This window comes from Chanos chanos, chromosome 4, assembly GCF_902362185.1.
Source record: "Chanos chanos chromosome 4, fChaCha1.1, whole genome shotgun sequence".
Lineage (NCBI taxonomy): Eukaryota > Metazoa > Chordata > Actinopteri > Gonorynchiformes > Chanidae > Chanos > Chanos chanos.
The window spans coordinates 8,452,565-8,470,064 of NC_044498.1; the positions used below are offsets into that span (position 1 = coordinate 8,452,565).

Consider the following 17,500-nt stretch of genomic DNA (forward strand, 5'->3'; position numbering starts at 1 on the left):
AGCAGCCACGTTTATGATCGGATCACATGTTTACACATTTGCCTGCCAGAGTAAACACACACGCGTACAGGTATACAAAGATAATCTCTCACTCACAGATGACAGCAACAACAAAAAAAGTTTACAACATCCGTCTTGAGGTCCGAATATACGGAGCAAACTGCCCAGCGTTTAATAACACTATGAGTGTTTTTATTTAATATACATGAATATTCTTGATAACCTCAGTCTCACATTTACATCTGAACTATTTGTTGTGTCTGGCCCATAAAACAACCCCTCTTCACCACCTGATGTGTTTTCAAGCCTGGTGTGTTTTGATGCTATCTCAAAGTTTCACGCCTGGTGTGTTTTGCGGTGTTGCACGATGCCAGAAGGACACAGATTTTGTTCATTAGCAAGGATAAAAATATAAGCTACTGAGCATCGAAAGCCTTTTCACAAGTAAGAGCAGTTAATGTTTGGCGCATAATTCACAGTACTAAATAACTGTCAAACAACTAAATATAAATACCAACCAGAATGCAAGAGCAGAGTAATATTCTAATAAAGACAACTGTTGAAATACTGAGAGATAACTCCTTCCAAGAAGCACATCACACACCTGATCATTTTGATTTTACAGACTAACAACATTCACACTTTTATCTGGTGTGTTCTCCCATCACACACAGTATCAAAACATGTTCTCACAGAAAGTGTCAAGAGCAAAAAAAAAAGTGAGACAAAAAGAGAGAGAGAGAGAGAGAGAGAGAGAGAGAGAGAGAGAGAGAGAGAAAGAGAGAGAGAGAGAGAGAGAGAGAGAGAGAGTTGAGCGTGAACTTACTGGAGTTACAGTTAATCCTGACACAATCTAGATAAGGGAAAAAATAAGTGACAGATGTAATAATCATCCTTCAAGGTTACAGCTGCAGACATCCAACAAAAACAGCAACTCCACCCTCCGGGGACGGTCACATGCAAACAGCGGCCATTTCACTTGAGTTTTGTAGATGATTTATGCTGGTCATCCGTTTTTTTAGACAGATTCTGTTTGATCAGTGGAGCCAATTTGCTTATGGTAATCTTTTTTTTTTTTTCCAGGTCTGCTAATCATGTTCAGATTAATAAATTATGATTCATTTTCCTAATTAATGTGAAATTGAATGACATCAAAGACATAAACCCCAAAGGTCTAAACTAATATGCATTAATACTGTGAGAATTAATCAATAAGATTAACTACATACAATTTATTGAGTAATCAATGACTGAATGATAGTAGTGCTGAATGCAGTCGAAGCACTGGATTCAGTTTTACAGTTAAAATGGCCACCTTTTACAGCACACAACGGATTCTCCAACCCAGATTTTTGATGATTCTTTGGGTGCAGCTTTTAATAATCATTCTTTTGTTAGCCGTTTTCCCAAATCAACTGGAAATACCAAAGATACTTTGATCAAAAGACTCAAGTTTTTACTTGTAAGAAGATGATCTGGAATCTGGGTTAGCATCCGTGTGACTGGTTCCGTCATGTGCCGTCAACCGCAACAGAAAAGTGGGAGCAAACAGCCTCGGTCCAAAAAGCACCAGCACCGTACAGTGGCCCACAGACACTGAACAACCTCTCAGACGGAGCCCAGACCCATACAATGCCACGAGAGGCCAAATTACATCGATAATACATAGAGGCAAAATACTACATAAAATGGCCATCGTACGAAGGTTAAATGCGTTATGTTTAAATGAGTGTTAATGAGGCAATGAGACGCGTCGCCGACGCTCACAGCGGAGTTATTTAGATGTAACTGTTAGAATTAGAGTCGATTATGATAGAAATTAATTGACATTGATGCACAATCAAATTTGGATTCATCAAATGAGGATCCGTCAGTTCTGTTTTGTGAGACTAACATTTTTTTTTTTTTTTGAGTCTGTGCATGTACAAAGGAGTGTGTTTGTTTGTGTGTGTTTGTGTGTGTGTGCGTGTGTGTGTGTGTGTGTGTGTGTGTGTGTTTGTGTGCGTATGTGTGTGCATGTGTGTGTGCGTGCATGCACGTGTGTGAATGTGTGTACGTGTGTGCATGTGTGAATGTGTGTGTGTCTGTATGTGTGTATATTGTCCGTGTAAGTCCTGGGATGTGCACCTATTTGAGTGTATATTTTAATGTGTGCGTGTGTACGCGCGCGCGTGTGTTGTCCGTGTATGTCCCAGGACGTACACCTGTTTGAGTGTATATTTGAGTGTGTGTGTGTGTGTGTGTGTGTGTGTGTTTGCAAGCACACTGAGGGGCACTATATAAAGGTGCTCTGGCACCAGCTGTAGGTGCGCTGGGTGCTGAGGTCTCAGGCTGTTTGCCATGTGGGCCGCAAGCTACAGGGCCTCTGAAGGGGTGAATACCATCTCTGGACCAAGAGCAGGAGATGCATATGGGTAAGGTTCATTTACCTGATAATATGGTCGAAAAACAAAAATAACCATGAAAAAATGAACATATTTATCTCTAGACCACGATTACTACTGGAGCTAACTGAGAAAATAAGAGGGTTTGTGTTGATGTGATTCTAAATATTAATCTTTGAAAACTACTATGGGTGATTCTTCCTGTAGGATTAACATTTTGTTACTCCCAAAGTCAAATGAATAAACCCAACCTGTTTCCTGGGTGATTTTAGCTCTAAAAAGCACTATTGTAAAAAAAACCCTTTTGTTTATTTATTTGTTTGCCTCAACAAGGATACACCAAAAACAGGGACCTGAAAGTTAGTGCAGACAGTCTACAACAGCACCTACAAGCTCAATCACCCATATAAATATAATATCTATTTAGACCTGAAATATTAATACAAATATATTTTTGCAGTACCTGTACTAACAACTTTTGTCACTATGAGTCCTTTCTGTCTATGAAACCACATAAATGTCAATATATTTATGAGAATGACTATGATATGATCAAGTGCAAAAGATGTGCCATACGTTATGGATATTGAGGTTATAGTGTTAGATTAATGTCTGTTGAACACATTTCAGCAACAAAGCAAGAGCAGACAAAGAAAAAGGAAAAAAAAAAAAAATTAAAAATCCCAGAGCAAGTACAGAACACAATCCATGCAATTCAGATAAGTTTAGTTTGAGTTAGAGAGATGTTATCAATGACCAAACTTAGAAACAACATTTAAAGGAAGACAAAAGATCAGTTAGGCTCAGGCCCAACTCCCCCTTCATTCTGCATTAGTTTTTTTTTTTTTTGGGGGGGGGTGTTTATTAGGCCTGGGCGTATACAATACCTAGGTTAATCGTCAGTTTGACCCGCCCTCCTTCGAGCTCCAAGCGAAGCGTGTCGGCTGATTCGCCCGACGTGGCCGCCATGAGCAGCCCAAACGCACGCTGGGACATAAAGCGTAAGGACACGTCCTCAGCTTCCGTGTGCATGACCGTCGGCATGACGACCTTCAAGTACATGCTGCCGTCGAAGCTTAAGATGGAGGCCTCTGTGGAATGGAGACAGAAACACAAACGCTTGCATGTCAGGCGTGTCGAGACTAGGATACTGAAGTTAATGACATAAGCTATGCGTGTTCAGTTACCACATATGATCTGCCTGCATGTATATTACAGTACCTAGAACAGCCTGCATGTATATTACAGTACATTACACAGGAGATTATAGCCATTATAGCAGAAGGATGATGGATGCTACTGATTCTCATGCACATAGTCTGTGTGCACGGTATACAAACACATACACACACACACACACACACACACACACACACAGACACGAGAACTTTCAGATGATAAATGCACCTGGTTCAAATGCACATAATGTGTACACACACACAGGCACACGCGCGTGCACCACACACACACACACACACACACACACAACATACACAAGAAAATTTACTCTTTTTCACACACGCACAACCAAAACAGACACAGGAAAAACCTCAGTTTAACTCTTTTTATACCTCTCTCTCTCTCTCTCTATCACACACACACACACACACACACACACACACACAAAAGCAATTACTGCTACTCCAAATTCCACATAGCACAGTACACATCAATCTGTGAAAAAAGGCCATCACAACTTGCCCATCTACCCAGTCTTAAGATTACTGCCGGACCAAACAACAGATTCTCTCCACTGACAAAAGGGTGACAATATCCTGTTACACTAGTCCTCAATAAAGAACGGGTGGCATATTCATATCCTTGTCATAACCAACAAGTCCATTTTTAATAGAGAGCGAATGCACTTTATAATAAATTGATAATACACATAAGAAGAATAATAATGATAATAATATAAAACGGAGTTTTAATGAAAATAGGCTGGAGTCCCAGATTCTTAGCTGTAGGGTGTCTGGGAGGTGATTCTGACACAGGGATTAAAAAAAAAAAAAGGCATCCAACCATGAAATACCAACCCTGACACTCTCAGATTTCAACAGCAATAAAGATCCTGGCGGCCACACGGGTAGGCCATTTTCCTTCTTTTATGGAAAATGGAAAATACCTGCAGAGCCTTCAGCGTGGTTTGCTACACACATTGGTTACCGCACACTAACATTTCAGCTACATATTTTATACAACACTGCACACCATCATACTAATGAAATCCCTGCATGCGCATAAAATGAATAGAAATTATTTTCCATTTTATGGTTTATAAAACTAAACCTAAGCTTTCCTACCCCTCAACCCAGCACAGCGGTCTTGAAAAAACGGCAGTTGCGGTTGATGGCCTTCCCACAGTGAGATAAAACATTTACATGCGGAGTAATGGTAAGTAGAAAATGTTGTTTGTTGGCTGTACTCTGCACTTATAAGAATAGTTAGTCATGCATTTTAAAGTATGTGCAAGGTATATGTAGGCAGTATTTGTAGAGTATAGTGAATAAATGGCTATAAGTAATAAAATGCCTATAAATGATATTCCCTCTCCTTTACATGTTTAGTAAAGCTTAGCCTGTCAATACACAATGGAACTAGTCTACTGTGTTACTACAATCTTATCATCAGTCTCTCCTATGAGGTCATACAGCATACACAGTCCAATAACGTATTTTTGTTCGGTCATTTCCTGATATACAGTCCAATAAAGTTTTTCTGTTTGGTCGTTTACTGATTTAATGTGTTAAGGTTTTGTTTGTTTGTTTTTTTTGCTTTTTTTGTTTTTTGTTTTTTTCCCCAGTGGTTACTTGTGTGAAACCACTGGATGTGTTGGCACGTAGACTGTTTTCTCTGTTGTCATTGCAATCTGTTGCGCACAGTCTTAGAGATCACTACGGTTAAATGAGCGATGTTATGCTGACTTAATTAAATAAATATCGCACAGCAAACACATATATGGTATGTTACGCTGTTTTCGTGACTTATTTGATATAGGACGACTACCTTTACAATAAAACTACTTTATCTATAGGTTGTTATAACATCTCAAAGTATGTGCATAAGTTGCAGGCAGTCTGGAATGTATCTCTCTCTCTCTCACACACACACACACACACACACACACACACACGCACACACACAACAAGAATGATAATTCTATATCTACACCAAATTGGATGAAGCCTTGTATGTCCACAATTGTCAGTGAAAGACCAATCTTTCCCCTCTCTCTCCCTGTCTCTATATATAGTGGAACACTTGGGGAGTGCAGTGTGTGTGCAAGTACTGTATTAGGAGCCACTTAATTGCAATTATATCCATCAATTCACTTCATAATAGCATTCCCCTTAAGGTGGTATTACACACCTGCAGGGACACATGAGACCACTTAGTCTTTAATAGAGAGTCCCACCTCCCCCGCCAACCCCCCAGCTAATCCTCAGAGTCAGTCCTATCACACTGCAGCCTGTTAAAACACACACACTCTGTGAAGTTCAAACATTCATTCCCAAAGCAAACATTACAGAGACACACTGTCGCCACAGTACAGCTATGATGTCTTGATTATAGTTATTCAAGCGATGATTCCATGTGTGTGTGTGTGTGTGTGTGTGTGTGTGTGTTTGTAGCAGTGGTGCACACACACACACACACACACACACACACAAACACTGACACACACATAAACACACACGTGCACACACGCACGCACGTGCATACACACACATACACACACACACACTTATACCACTTATGCATGGCACAGCTGGAGGTTCCTTTGGAGCGATAACAACAGCTCTTCCCCAGCTCATTTTGGATGGTAATGAAGAGATGTCTTTTTTTTTTTTTTTTTCAAAGGCAGAGAGGAGAGAAAGAGAGAGAGGAGGGGCGGGTACAGAGAAATGAAGTCAGCTCCACTCCACGTAATTATCAGTGAAATTGCCAAAGACGGCGGGGGAAGAAAAGGTTATTAACATGAAAGCTCTGCCGTTTCAGCGTGGCACATTTTTTTCCTGCGAAGTCTAGCCGCGAGGACAGGTTACACAAAGTAAACGCTGTCAAACGCTATCTCATCGTCGTCGCTACAGTTTGGAAACAACTTTGTTCAAAAGGACTCAGGTGACAACCATCTCATGCCTTTATTAAATTAGCATCAAAGCTCCGTGTCATTTTTAACCAACTTTATTATGGTTCCAGTATTAAAAAGCCAATCACAATCAACCACACTTCATTTAAAAGCAGGTTATAGGCCTATTTACTATAACACATAATTCTATTGTGAATGGAACATTGTTGCTTACAGTAAAAATACTTATTGTATATTATGGATGGAGTACATGTCTTGAGCAGCCATGGGTGCTAGGGGCCCTGTTTAGAAGGTAATGCATTTGCCTCAAAGTTGGCCAAATATGTACAGCATAAGCAAGCACAACTGAGGGTTCGTCCATTTTCAATACATACTGACATGTAGTATATCGCCCCTCGCCCCTCTCTCTCGCTCTCTGGCAGTTGGATATGGCTCCACTCACTCTACACAAGAAAGTCTCAGCAGCCAACATTATCCAGGAGTAATCCCGAATCACGTGATATGATGGCAACATTACGTTATCCAAACAGCAGCGCTCTCTCTCACTCTCTCTCTCTCTCTCCACAACGCTGCTGCCTTCAGGGAGCGAATGCACTTTGAAAGGCTTAGTTTCTTTGCAAACGCTTCAGCAACACGCCACCTTTTTGTATTTCTGTTATTATTACTAAGGCACGAACATCAGACAAGCTTTATCCTCTCTCACAAATCACACACTGACATTATAACGGCACGGACAGGTCTAAAGAACTGAACCTAAACGTTGCTAACGTGTAACACAAAATGTTTACCCTTTAGATCGCACATAACACATATGTGCGATCTAAGTACTTGAAGTACTTGAATGTGGATACGTTTCATATATGTATTTGGCGTAATGTTATTAAATCGAGTTTGAAAGCGCTTAATTCGCTCCGTGAAGCACCAGTTGTGAGACAAAATGTATTTTTCACGATGTGGCAAACCCTAAAAATAACCCATAACATCGTCACGGCAGGACAATTTCCATGCGATTATGATGCAGCTTTAATACTGCGCAGCAATGCACCCTGTCGCAAAGAGAATAACAAAATATTTCTACAGATCTCGTGTAATTTTAGAATAATAAATATATGATAAGTCCATTTAATGACCCCATCTGGTGCTTTGATGATCTTGTGTTGCTCTCTCTTATAAAGCGCTCCCACGTTGTTACCGCGTATGTTACACTAGGTGGCGATGAAGTCCACTAAAGGGACACTGTTCTGGCGGATGGAAGTCCAATACGGAGACGCCGCACTGATAGAGGTTAGGATTTCAGTGATGTCACGCAGAGTTGTGATGGAGCAACGAGATGAAGGGTCTCACGTTTACCAGTGAGATGTGTTTGCGTTTGAGTCTCTGCTGACATGGCTATTGAGGGCTGTCAGACAGAACGAGTTCAGAGAGGGATGGCCTCTTGTACTATGCTTCTGTCAGCGACATTTACTTGCTTGCTCTCTCATTCATTCATTCACTCACCCGTTTGTGTGATGAGTCGCTAAGGGTAAGAACGATCACATTCTAGTTCCCCCATTACTGTCCAATCTCAGGACCATTGTCAGTTTTTCAGATGACTATTTATTAAGAAGCCCCCTGGCCCCCCATCTCTCTGTATATGTGTGTGTCAAAGTGTGTGAGCGTACCACAGACTAAGCCACGGTCTGACTGTAATCTCGGGCCAGTCTGAGTATCGGAAGGTCCCACCAAACAGTTAAACTGGAGTAGACTGAATGTATGATCTTCTTCACCCTCACCTTCCTCATCCTCACTCTCCTAAAGGCAGAAACGCTCCTCTGAAGGATGAGTCTATGTTTATGTAACCCACTCACAGGCTCTTAAATACTCATTTAATTACAAATGGGGATTAGGACGCCACAGCATACTGTCCTCACCACCGCAAACCGGAAACACACAACAGCCATTTCAAATGATGCTCGCTCTCTCTCTCTCTCTCTCTCTCTCTCTGTTGTTCCATATCCTCTCTCTCTCTCTCTCTCTCTCTCTCTCTCTCTCTCTCTCTCTGTTGTTCCATATCCTGTCTCTCTCTCTCTCTCGTCATCATCCTCTATCCTTCCCCCTTCTTTGTCTCCCTCAGCTTTTATCATCACTCCCCCCGCTCTTTTACACACACACACACACACACACACACACACACACGTAGGAGGATTGATAGTGTAAGAAAGGGGAACTGGTTAGAACCAGCTGCAGTTCTGCACCGTGTATGAGGTCAAATTCTGACATGGAGTCATATGGCTTAAACTCCCTCTATAAGACCACAGACCTCTCCAGACACACAATGACAAAAGTCTCCATAGATCTCCCTCCATATATCAACTTCTCGCTCCTCAGGTTCAACTTGTCCTATTGATATGACCCTTCAGTCCTCACAGCAGAATCCCACTCTGATCCTGGAACAGCTTTCTAAAATCAAAACCTATCCTCAACAATTACAAGCCAAATTTTAGTAGATTTCAGATCAGACAGATAATTTGTCTACACCGAGTGCATCACTTCTATAGCCCATATTAATGGTATTTTCCAGCACCTAAGATATTGAAATCTAAGATTTTGAAATTATTCTGTGGTATCTGATGGTGAAATGTGAGTGAAGGGCATATGGAGGCAAGAAAAAAAAACAGATATGGCTATAGATTTAACTTTGGCACTGGCAGAAATAAGAGACTCAGTAGATAAGGGAATACATACGAACCACATTATTCTACTCCATTCCACAATTAGTCAGCTCTCAGAGGAAGACAAACATTGAAAGGCACACTGAACAAAGCGGAACAGCCGTGAAAAGAGACAAGGCTTTTGTTTGGGAAATGTGCTGCCCCTGGCATTTTCTTCTCTCTCTCTCTCTCTCTTTCTGTCTCTCTCTCTTTCTTTCATACAATTATTGTAGCTGGCTCTGAGCTTTTGGTTAGAAGTAATTCCTTAAAATTCTCTGTCTCTGCTGCTGTGTTTGCCCTATCATTCAAACTTGTATACACATGCCTTTTTCTAGCTGAATCTAGAAGGATGTTTAAAGATTAATGGAAGGTCCAATATTGAGCAACCACCGATTTTCTAATGGTCTTTTGCTCTTACAGGGTACACCAGTGGTAAAGATGATTTATGAAAATTATCCACAGCATAAAGTAGATTCCTTTTATTACCAGTGCATGGACATTAGCGCTGATACTCCTCACTGTTTTAATGATGAAATACTCCGGGGGGGGGGGGGGGGGGGGGGGGGGGGGGTTGCCACTCAAGCCACACCTTGCAGTGTTAGTGTTGTTTTCTGTTGGGATCAGTGTTGGAGTGAAGGAGTAAGGGTGCTGTGCCACAAACCTGCAGACAAGCCTGGGTGTGTGTGTGTGTGTGTGTGTGTGTGTGGTGTGGTGTGTGTGTGTGTGTGTGTTGTTCATAATCAACAGCAGGAGAAAAATGACACAATCTCTCTCTCTCTCTCTCTCTCTCTCTCTCTCTCTCTCTCTCTCTCTCTCTCACTCACACACACACACACACACACACACACACAAGCAGTGTATTAAAATGAAAAACTGAGCTCAATCATTTACTGCTGAATAGATATTAAAAGCCAACATTCAGGGACAGAATTTCCATTTCCTCATGGAGAAAACAGTCAGAAAGCATTTTGTGATAAATGATGTGCTGTGTAGAATATTGCAAATGGAATAATTGTTGAGATGTGTAATGTGGCTTCTTTTTTGCCCAAACTGCTCTCATACGAGGACTGAGTCACCACCTCCAAAAAATCAAATCAACTGGGAGCGGCAGGGTCGTTATCCTAGCTGTCAATCATTAATAAATGGCTGTGTGGGTGTGGCTAATCTGAGTTCTAAAAGTGTCTAAGTGTTCTCCAAGTAGATAACCACAAGAATTAATTAAGGCTTTAGTTTAAAGGTTTTTTTTTTTTTTAAACCTATCTTGAAATCTCCCTGTAAAGTCCTCTACAGGCAGAAGTCATCTCTGACAGAGACACTGTGGACCCAGTAAAGAGCCCACATCTCAGTATGAACGAAATATTACCTATGTCTGAGCTATTGTCCATCACTTACAGCACTACATTTCCCAGGATGCTTTTGTGACCAGGTGAAAAAGCACTGTGAGAGTTAATACAAGCTAATTTAATTAAGAGAATCCAAAGGGCAGCAGAAATTGTGAAGTTTAATTACTAGAGACTGTGTGATCAATTATGCTTGTTCTTATTCCCTCCTGAGGAAACAAAACACCACACACCATTTACCAGGCTGATAAATATGTGCATGCGTTTGTGTGTGTGCGTGTGTGTGTGTGTGTTCTCCCACATCTATATGTTTACCAGCACCTGCACATATTCATGTCGACATATTAATCTAATCTGTGGGCAAACTATGTTGTACTTGACTTAAGAGCTTGTGTTTTCCCCTGTTGGTGATCTTCTAACTGCAATCTTTCTCCTTCACCAGAACACGCTTTGCCACACTGCACCCAGTCTCTAGGGGAAATCAGCCATTAGCTAGAGCATGTAGTCATTTTCCACATACAACACCTCAAGCACGGGGAGCCAGCATACACCGTGCGAAGGGAGCTTGTCGAGGAAAATGCAAAACGAACAGACGTGAAGGAGAAAAGGGTGAAGGAAACAACAGAAGGAGGGAGGGGGGAAGAAAAAGCCATAACGTAGCCTAGCTGTGGAGTATGGCCGAGGGAAAAAAGAAAGAAAGAAAGAAAGAAAGAAAGAAAGAAAGAAAGAAAGAAAGAAAGAAAACGAAACCTTAGGCTTTCCGCTTTACAAATCTGTTTACCTGACATACCAGTGTTCCTCATCACAGGCAAGATTACATATTTTGTGAGATGTCGTCTCTCAGGCTGAAGCTGCGTGTTTTTTGTTCACCGCTATTAAAGCAACTCTAATCAAGGGTGCTATTCATATTAACAAACTATGGTTATACCTCATGATATATTTCAGCAGATTATGTAGATTTTCAGTGTATTTCTTTAGTTTAGAGCTGTCATGTAAAACATCACTGATACTTGGAATTTGAACATTTGAAACAGTGTAAAATAATAAATTAATTTATTTATTTAAAAAAAAAAAAGAATAACAGATTGAGTTTGAAAAATGGCAGAATTTTGAAACGGATAAATTGCATATGGTATACGCAGGCCCACACAAAGACGCACACTTTAAAGAAAAATGTAGAGAATAATATAGGAGGAGGTAACTGAACTATAAATACATCAACACGCTTTAGACACTGTCACACCTCCACCTTCTCTACCTCCTGCGCTTCTTACCAACGTTCAGTCTCGTCGGCTTACTGACCACCGGTTAACTCCGTCAGTCACTCACTTTCTTCATCTGGTCTGTGGTAATTGGTCATTTACTCTATCATGTATATATATATATCTATATATATATAGATATAGATATACATATATATATACCCCTGTCTGTCTGTTGCAAAGTTGCAAAGTCTCCTAACATTTTATAGTGAGTAACCGAGCTTGCACTCTGCCTTTTGGGAAGTTTATTCTTGGTCTTGTCAGGTTTGGTCCCATCCTCTGTTCCAACTGTATCCTGCATGTTGTTTTCTTAGCACTGCCTGTCTTGTTTGTATCGTGTCATCTTTGTTGATTAAAAGAACGCACTCGTTCGTGCGCCCATCCTCGCAACTGAAATCCATGACAGACGTCTAAAAGGGTAAACAAATAATACATACTCAATTCCTTCAATTCCTCCCTCCCCCTCTGTTTTCCTCCCTCTCAAAATGTGTGTGTGTGTGTGCAGACACATGCATGTGTGAATGTTAGTTTACATATATACGTGTGTATATATATATATATATATATATATATGCTTTAGAGATGAAGTGAGTTCATAAAAACAGGATGAGGATGGTACTATCCTGTACTACACTGTATGATATGTCTACAAAAACATGAGTACAGTGTAGCATCAGCTTCACGTTTTTGTCTGAATATTACATAATTTGTCTTCCACTATCAGAACATACTCAGCATATTCTCATATTGGTCTGACATCTTCATCCTGCTCTTTTTGAGTCAGTGAGCGCAACTCTCTTGTGTGTGTGTGTGTGTCTGTGTGTTACTTGTGTGTGTGTGTGTGTGTGTGTGTGTGCAAGCATGTGTCTTCAGGTGTGTATGTCAACACACAGAGGCTTTGTAGCTGTATAGTAATGCAAACACTATGTTGTATTGTATACTGTTGTATACTATAAATCTCTTTTCCTGTGAGAAGATTCCAGGATGAAACCTTTCAGTTATGGTCCTCTGTGAGGCATGAAACCATCAGCAGAAAAAAAACAAGCGCAGTAACACAGTATTGTCTTGCTCTGAGCACAGAGCAGCGAGAAAAATCACATCACCAAAACTAAGGTCAGGAGGACCAGCTGTCAAAACCAGATCAAGCAACACCGACATCACCTGGAGTCCAGACACCAGCAACCCTACACCCCCCCCCCCCCCCCCCCAAAAAAAAGCAGGAAGCAGAGGATTAAGATGAAACTCAAACAGAATAGATCGACATTCTACCCATCCAGATCAAACAGGTACTATACTGTATTGTGGTAGTGTAATCTTGACTCCAGACTGAAATGATATCTACAGTAGTGTAGCATTCCATTAACACTTCAAGAAGAGCAAAGCTTGCACAGATCCACAGTTTCACACACACACACACACACACACACACACAGCACACCACACACACACACACACACGCACACACACGCCTCCAAGTGTTTCAAAAATAGAGCGTTCTGCAGGACCGAGGCAAGGTTAACGTGATCGGACAGCTCTCTTCCTCTCCCCCCCCCCCCCCCCCCCCCCCCCCCCCCCCCCCTCTCCCTTTCTCTCTCTCTGCTGCAAGCTGTGTAGCTTGGGAGAATATTTCTTCTCTTCTTTTTCATATCAAATTGCTCTTGTTCCCAAAGCTGCATACATTTCCCTCTGCATGGTGATAACTAACAACATGAATGTAAAGGTCTTGATACCACAGTAGTCACACAGGGAAGCTACCGCTGGTCAAAGTGAATGGCAGACATCCTGAGACGGAGCAATTTAACGTCATATAAGATCAGCATGTGATAGATGAAGCATTAATGAAAACTCTTGCACGGTCACAACAAAACCTTCAAAAAAAAAAAGAAAAAGAATAAATCTTATTGGCCGGCGTAGCCGATCGGGAGGATCCACGGGGACCACAAGGTACGCTCGTAGCGATGGAACTGCATCTATTTCCAGGCCGAAGTCAAAACGGAACATGGTTTGGTGTGCAGTTGAATGGAGTGCGTAACGAACCCATTCTCACGGCAGGCAGAACCTACGCTCAGTCTTAAAGCGATGCAGTTGACTGCTGATTGTATTTTAATGGCCTGCGTGTCGTTTCATAGTTGCTGCTCGACAGCTGCTGAAGTGGGCATCTGGGTTTTAAGAATGGCTCTCCACAGTTTGTTTACTTCATTTCCTTTTGCTCATTAGGATAAATGACATGATTTGAAACATAATTATTCAAGTTTTCTTAAACGAATTGCGCTACAGTTGTATTTAGGAACTGTATTAATGTATCTGCGTTGATATTTGTGGACTCTCGTCGCTGTTTTAATGAAAAGTAGACAAAATTTTCTTTTCGCTTTGGTTGGCCTTGAGTCCGTTATTCTTGAGAAGTTTGGAGAGGTCATCAAAACAAGACATTCTTCAGCTGGTCTCTGGACTTTATAACGAAACCCTCACAATGCCAAGTTTTTTTATTTATTTATTTTTTTTACAAGACTTCTGCTCCTGTAATATAGCTAAAATCCATCAGCCAAGCCTTGAAAATCCTTGTAAAATAACCCCCCGAAAAAAGAGAGAACAGATACAATTGGTCTAGGTAGCACAAAGATAGCATCCCCAATAACACAGAGTGCCACTATCTACAAAAGCGTTATGAAAACTTAATGTAGAATCTCCCTTTAAAACCACACTGAACAAGGGCAGTTTTTCCACTCAGAGCCAAAGTTCAATTTAATTTTTGGTACCTCCGGTGGAAAGAGTATACACACAAAAGGCGGCGGGAGTAAAAAAAAGCAGAAAATCCTCTTGAAATCTCTCTGGAGAAAAAAAAAAAAACTAAAGTACAATCAAATCTCACAGGTCACATGTTCTTTTTCGTGAAACTTTTGCTGAGGAAATGATGTTTGCCGTTAAAAAAACCAAACACAGCTCCACTGCTCAAGCTTAAGCTCAGTCCCTTTTCCTCTGGAATTTTTCCATAAAGAAGCAAAATTTGACTTTCATAGCTTTCACACCTGAGTCTGCACCACCGCTTTAGACAGCCGGGTCAACCAATGTTAGCATCTTTTTTTTGGACAGCTTGTCGATAATCAATAGCACTTCTTGAGGAAGCTCCCATTAGAATGCCCTGATAATTGGTAAACATCACTGGATCTCTTTAGTGAACTATTAGCGCACACACACACACAAATACAAACACACACATACACACACACACACACACACACACACAAACACACACACTTCACATTTACATAACAACAGAACAAGCCTGACCTCTTTCACATGTTGGGGACCAGTAGCCAGTGCCTGTGCAGTCACAGATGAAACGGTTCCAGCCTTCTCGGCACGCCCCGTTATTCTTGCAGGGGTTGCTGTCGCATTGCTTGCGTGTCACCTTAGTGCAGGAGGGCTTGATACCCACTCCGCTCTGAGCCTCGGCGATCTGACGGATGTCCTTGCTCCTGCCGTCGATGAACAGGTCACGGATACAGCCCACGTAGCCGTAGTTCAGCATGGCCGTCCACAGCTCTGTAGGCAAGACCAGGTCAACACGGCTGTCTGGAAGCCCCCCCAAGTACAGGTTCCCCTCCAGGTCCAGAATCTCATTCTCGCCGCTGGCAGTGAAAGGGGTTCTGCGACTGTCCACTGATATGATGCCTGTGGACGATTTGGGGAGTGTGTGTGGGGGGGGTGGGGGGGGGGGGGGTGGGGGTGAGAGGGTTGACAGACAAATTCATGTGAGAAAAACTACAGTGGTACTATCTTCTGTCATGCTTTTTCTCTCTATCTCTTGTTTCCTTTATTCGTCTATTTTAAAGAACCAAAAGTGAGAGAAAAAACTCTTTTGTTAGAAAGTTATTTACTGGAATAACTGCCTGTGTATGTGTACCAAAAGTGAGAGAAAAAACTCTTTTTGTTAGAAAGTTATTTACTGGAATAACTGCCTGTGTATGTGTACCAAAAGAACCAAAAGTGAGAGAAAAAACTCTTTTTGTTAGAAAGTTATTTACTGGAATAACTGCCTGTGTATGTGTAGCGCGTCTACATTTATTAACGTCTAAGTATACATTTAAATAAATAAAAGATTAAACTGTAATGCCAACCTTTGAGGTAAAAAAAAAAATCAGTAGATGGAAATGAAAAAACAACTTCAGAAGAAGAAAAGAGAGACAAAGAAGAAGAGAGAAAGAGAGAGAACTAGACAAAGCACACTGAAACCGTCTCAAGGACTTGATTATGCAAATACAGAGTGTCTAAACACCCACGTGTCTTCAGATCTCTCGTTCCTTTAATTCAAGCGAAACACAGGCTTCAGCTAGACCTTCGTATGGCCAGCCCCGGTGATTAATCAAAGCTGTGTGCGTATGGACAAGAGGGAGCATCGTCGGTGCTAAGCTGATATACAACACAGACTAAAGAATAGCAATACGACTATCCCTCTTGAGCTGTAAATAAAGCAAGTCCATTATATTTGGAGTATGTGGCTACATAGCGTCTCAAACCATTTCATACAACAGTCATCCCTCAGTAAATTAGTTCTGCGGAGCAAGGGAAATACTGCTGTGTGCTCAAATTCTAAACTCACGACAATTCACTGTGGGAGGAAATGACTGTGCAATTTATTAAAAAAAAAAAAAGAAGAAGAAAAGAAAACAAAACAGAAAAATGACTTTCCAGCAGCCGAAAACTTTGGTAACAACCCTGCAGTCTTCTAGAACTGCACTTTATTTTTTTTTTAAGAAATAACGATAAAACAAGTTAGAAAGAAAAAACAGGTTTCCAAGGTAAAAACTTCAGATCAGCATTTAAGTTCTATTTAAAAAAAAAAAAAAAGAAGAAGAAGAAGAAGAAAAGGCGAGGGTATGTCGATGGCTCTTCAGACAGCAGATTTACTATTTGAAGAGGAAGTAGCTCCACTCACCTGATCGTCCATCTCGCTGAATGTCCACGTGGTGCCAGTTTCCATCGCTAATCTTGCTCTGAGTAGCTTTTACCTTGATGGTTCCAGAACCCATGTCCAGAAGCAAATACAAACCGCCGTCCAACAGTTCCACCGCAAAGAAATCCACCTTGTTGCTTTTCTGGCTTCGGGAATCTTTCCTATCCTGGGGTTTGCCTTGGGTGAAGAGGATGAGTCCGTTGGGTTCGGTGGTGCGGAAGTCGAAGGAAATGGAGCCAACTCGTTTGGTGTTCCATTTAGGGAGGCTGAGGTACGACTCAGGCATTTCGAAAGAGATGGGATCTAACGTTGGCACGTTCTCACACTTAAAGACCACGTCACCTTGCACTTTCATCTTCGGGTCTGCGATTCGGGCCAGTCGGGACAGCTCTAACCTGATGTCGTTATTCTTGTAGACAACCTAGAAACACAGAAACATATGCCACCGATGATTTTGTGCTATATATATATATATATATATATATATTTTTTTTTTTTACACTAAATAATGAATACCGCTATCAAATATACAGATTATAATTTTCAGATTAAAAATGTACAAGTCATCACAGATACCAAGTAAAACTGAAATTCTATCTAAGGACTTAAGTCCTCTTCTCTGTTCTTCAGAATTTCAGAAAGCTAGGAACACTATTATTTTTTGAATTCCATCTGTTTATTGGAAATTTAAACGCAAATCTGGCCCAATTGAACAGTGCCTGTTTGTTTGTAGCAATGGCTCAAAACTCACTGATGTTGCGTATTAATTTACAGTCTAGG

General features: G+C 41.2%; 1 protein-coding gene across 1 annotated transcript in view; it reads right to left on the reverse strand.

The window, feature by feature from the left end:
- The window catches only part of nrxn3b (neurexin 3b), a 200,096-nt gene that overhangs the window by 126,663 nt on the left and 55,933 nt on the right, over positions 1-17,500 (reverse strand). Inside the window, exons 7-9 of the mRNA XM_030770471.1 lie at positions 16,703-17,141; positions 15,055-15,438; positions 3,272-3,475 (exon numbers count right to left, since the gene is read on the reverse strand). Of these exons, the coding sequence (XP_030626331.1) occupies positions 3,272-3,475; positions 15,055-15,438; positions 16,703-17,141 (1,027 nt within the window). The remainder of the gene's footprint in view (positions 1-3,271; positions 3,476-15,054; positions 15,439-16,702; positions 17,142-17,500) is intronic.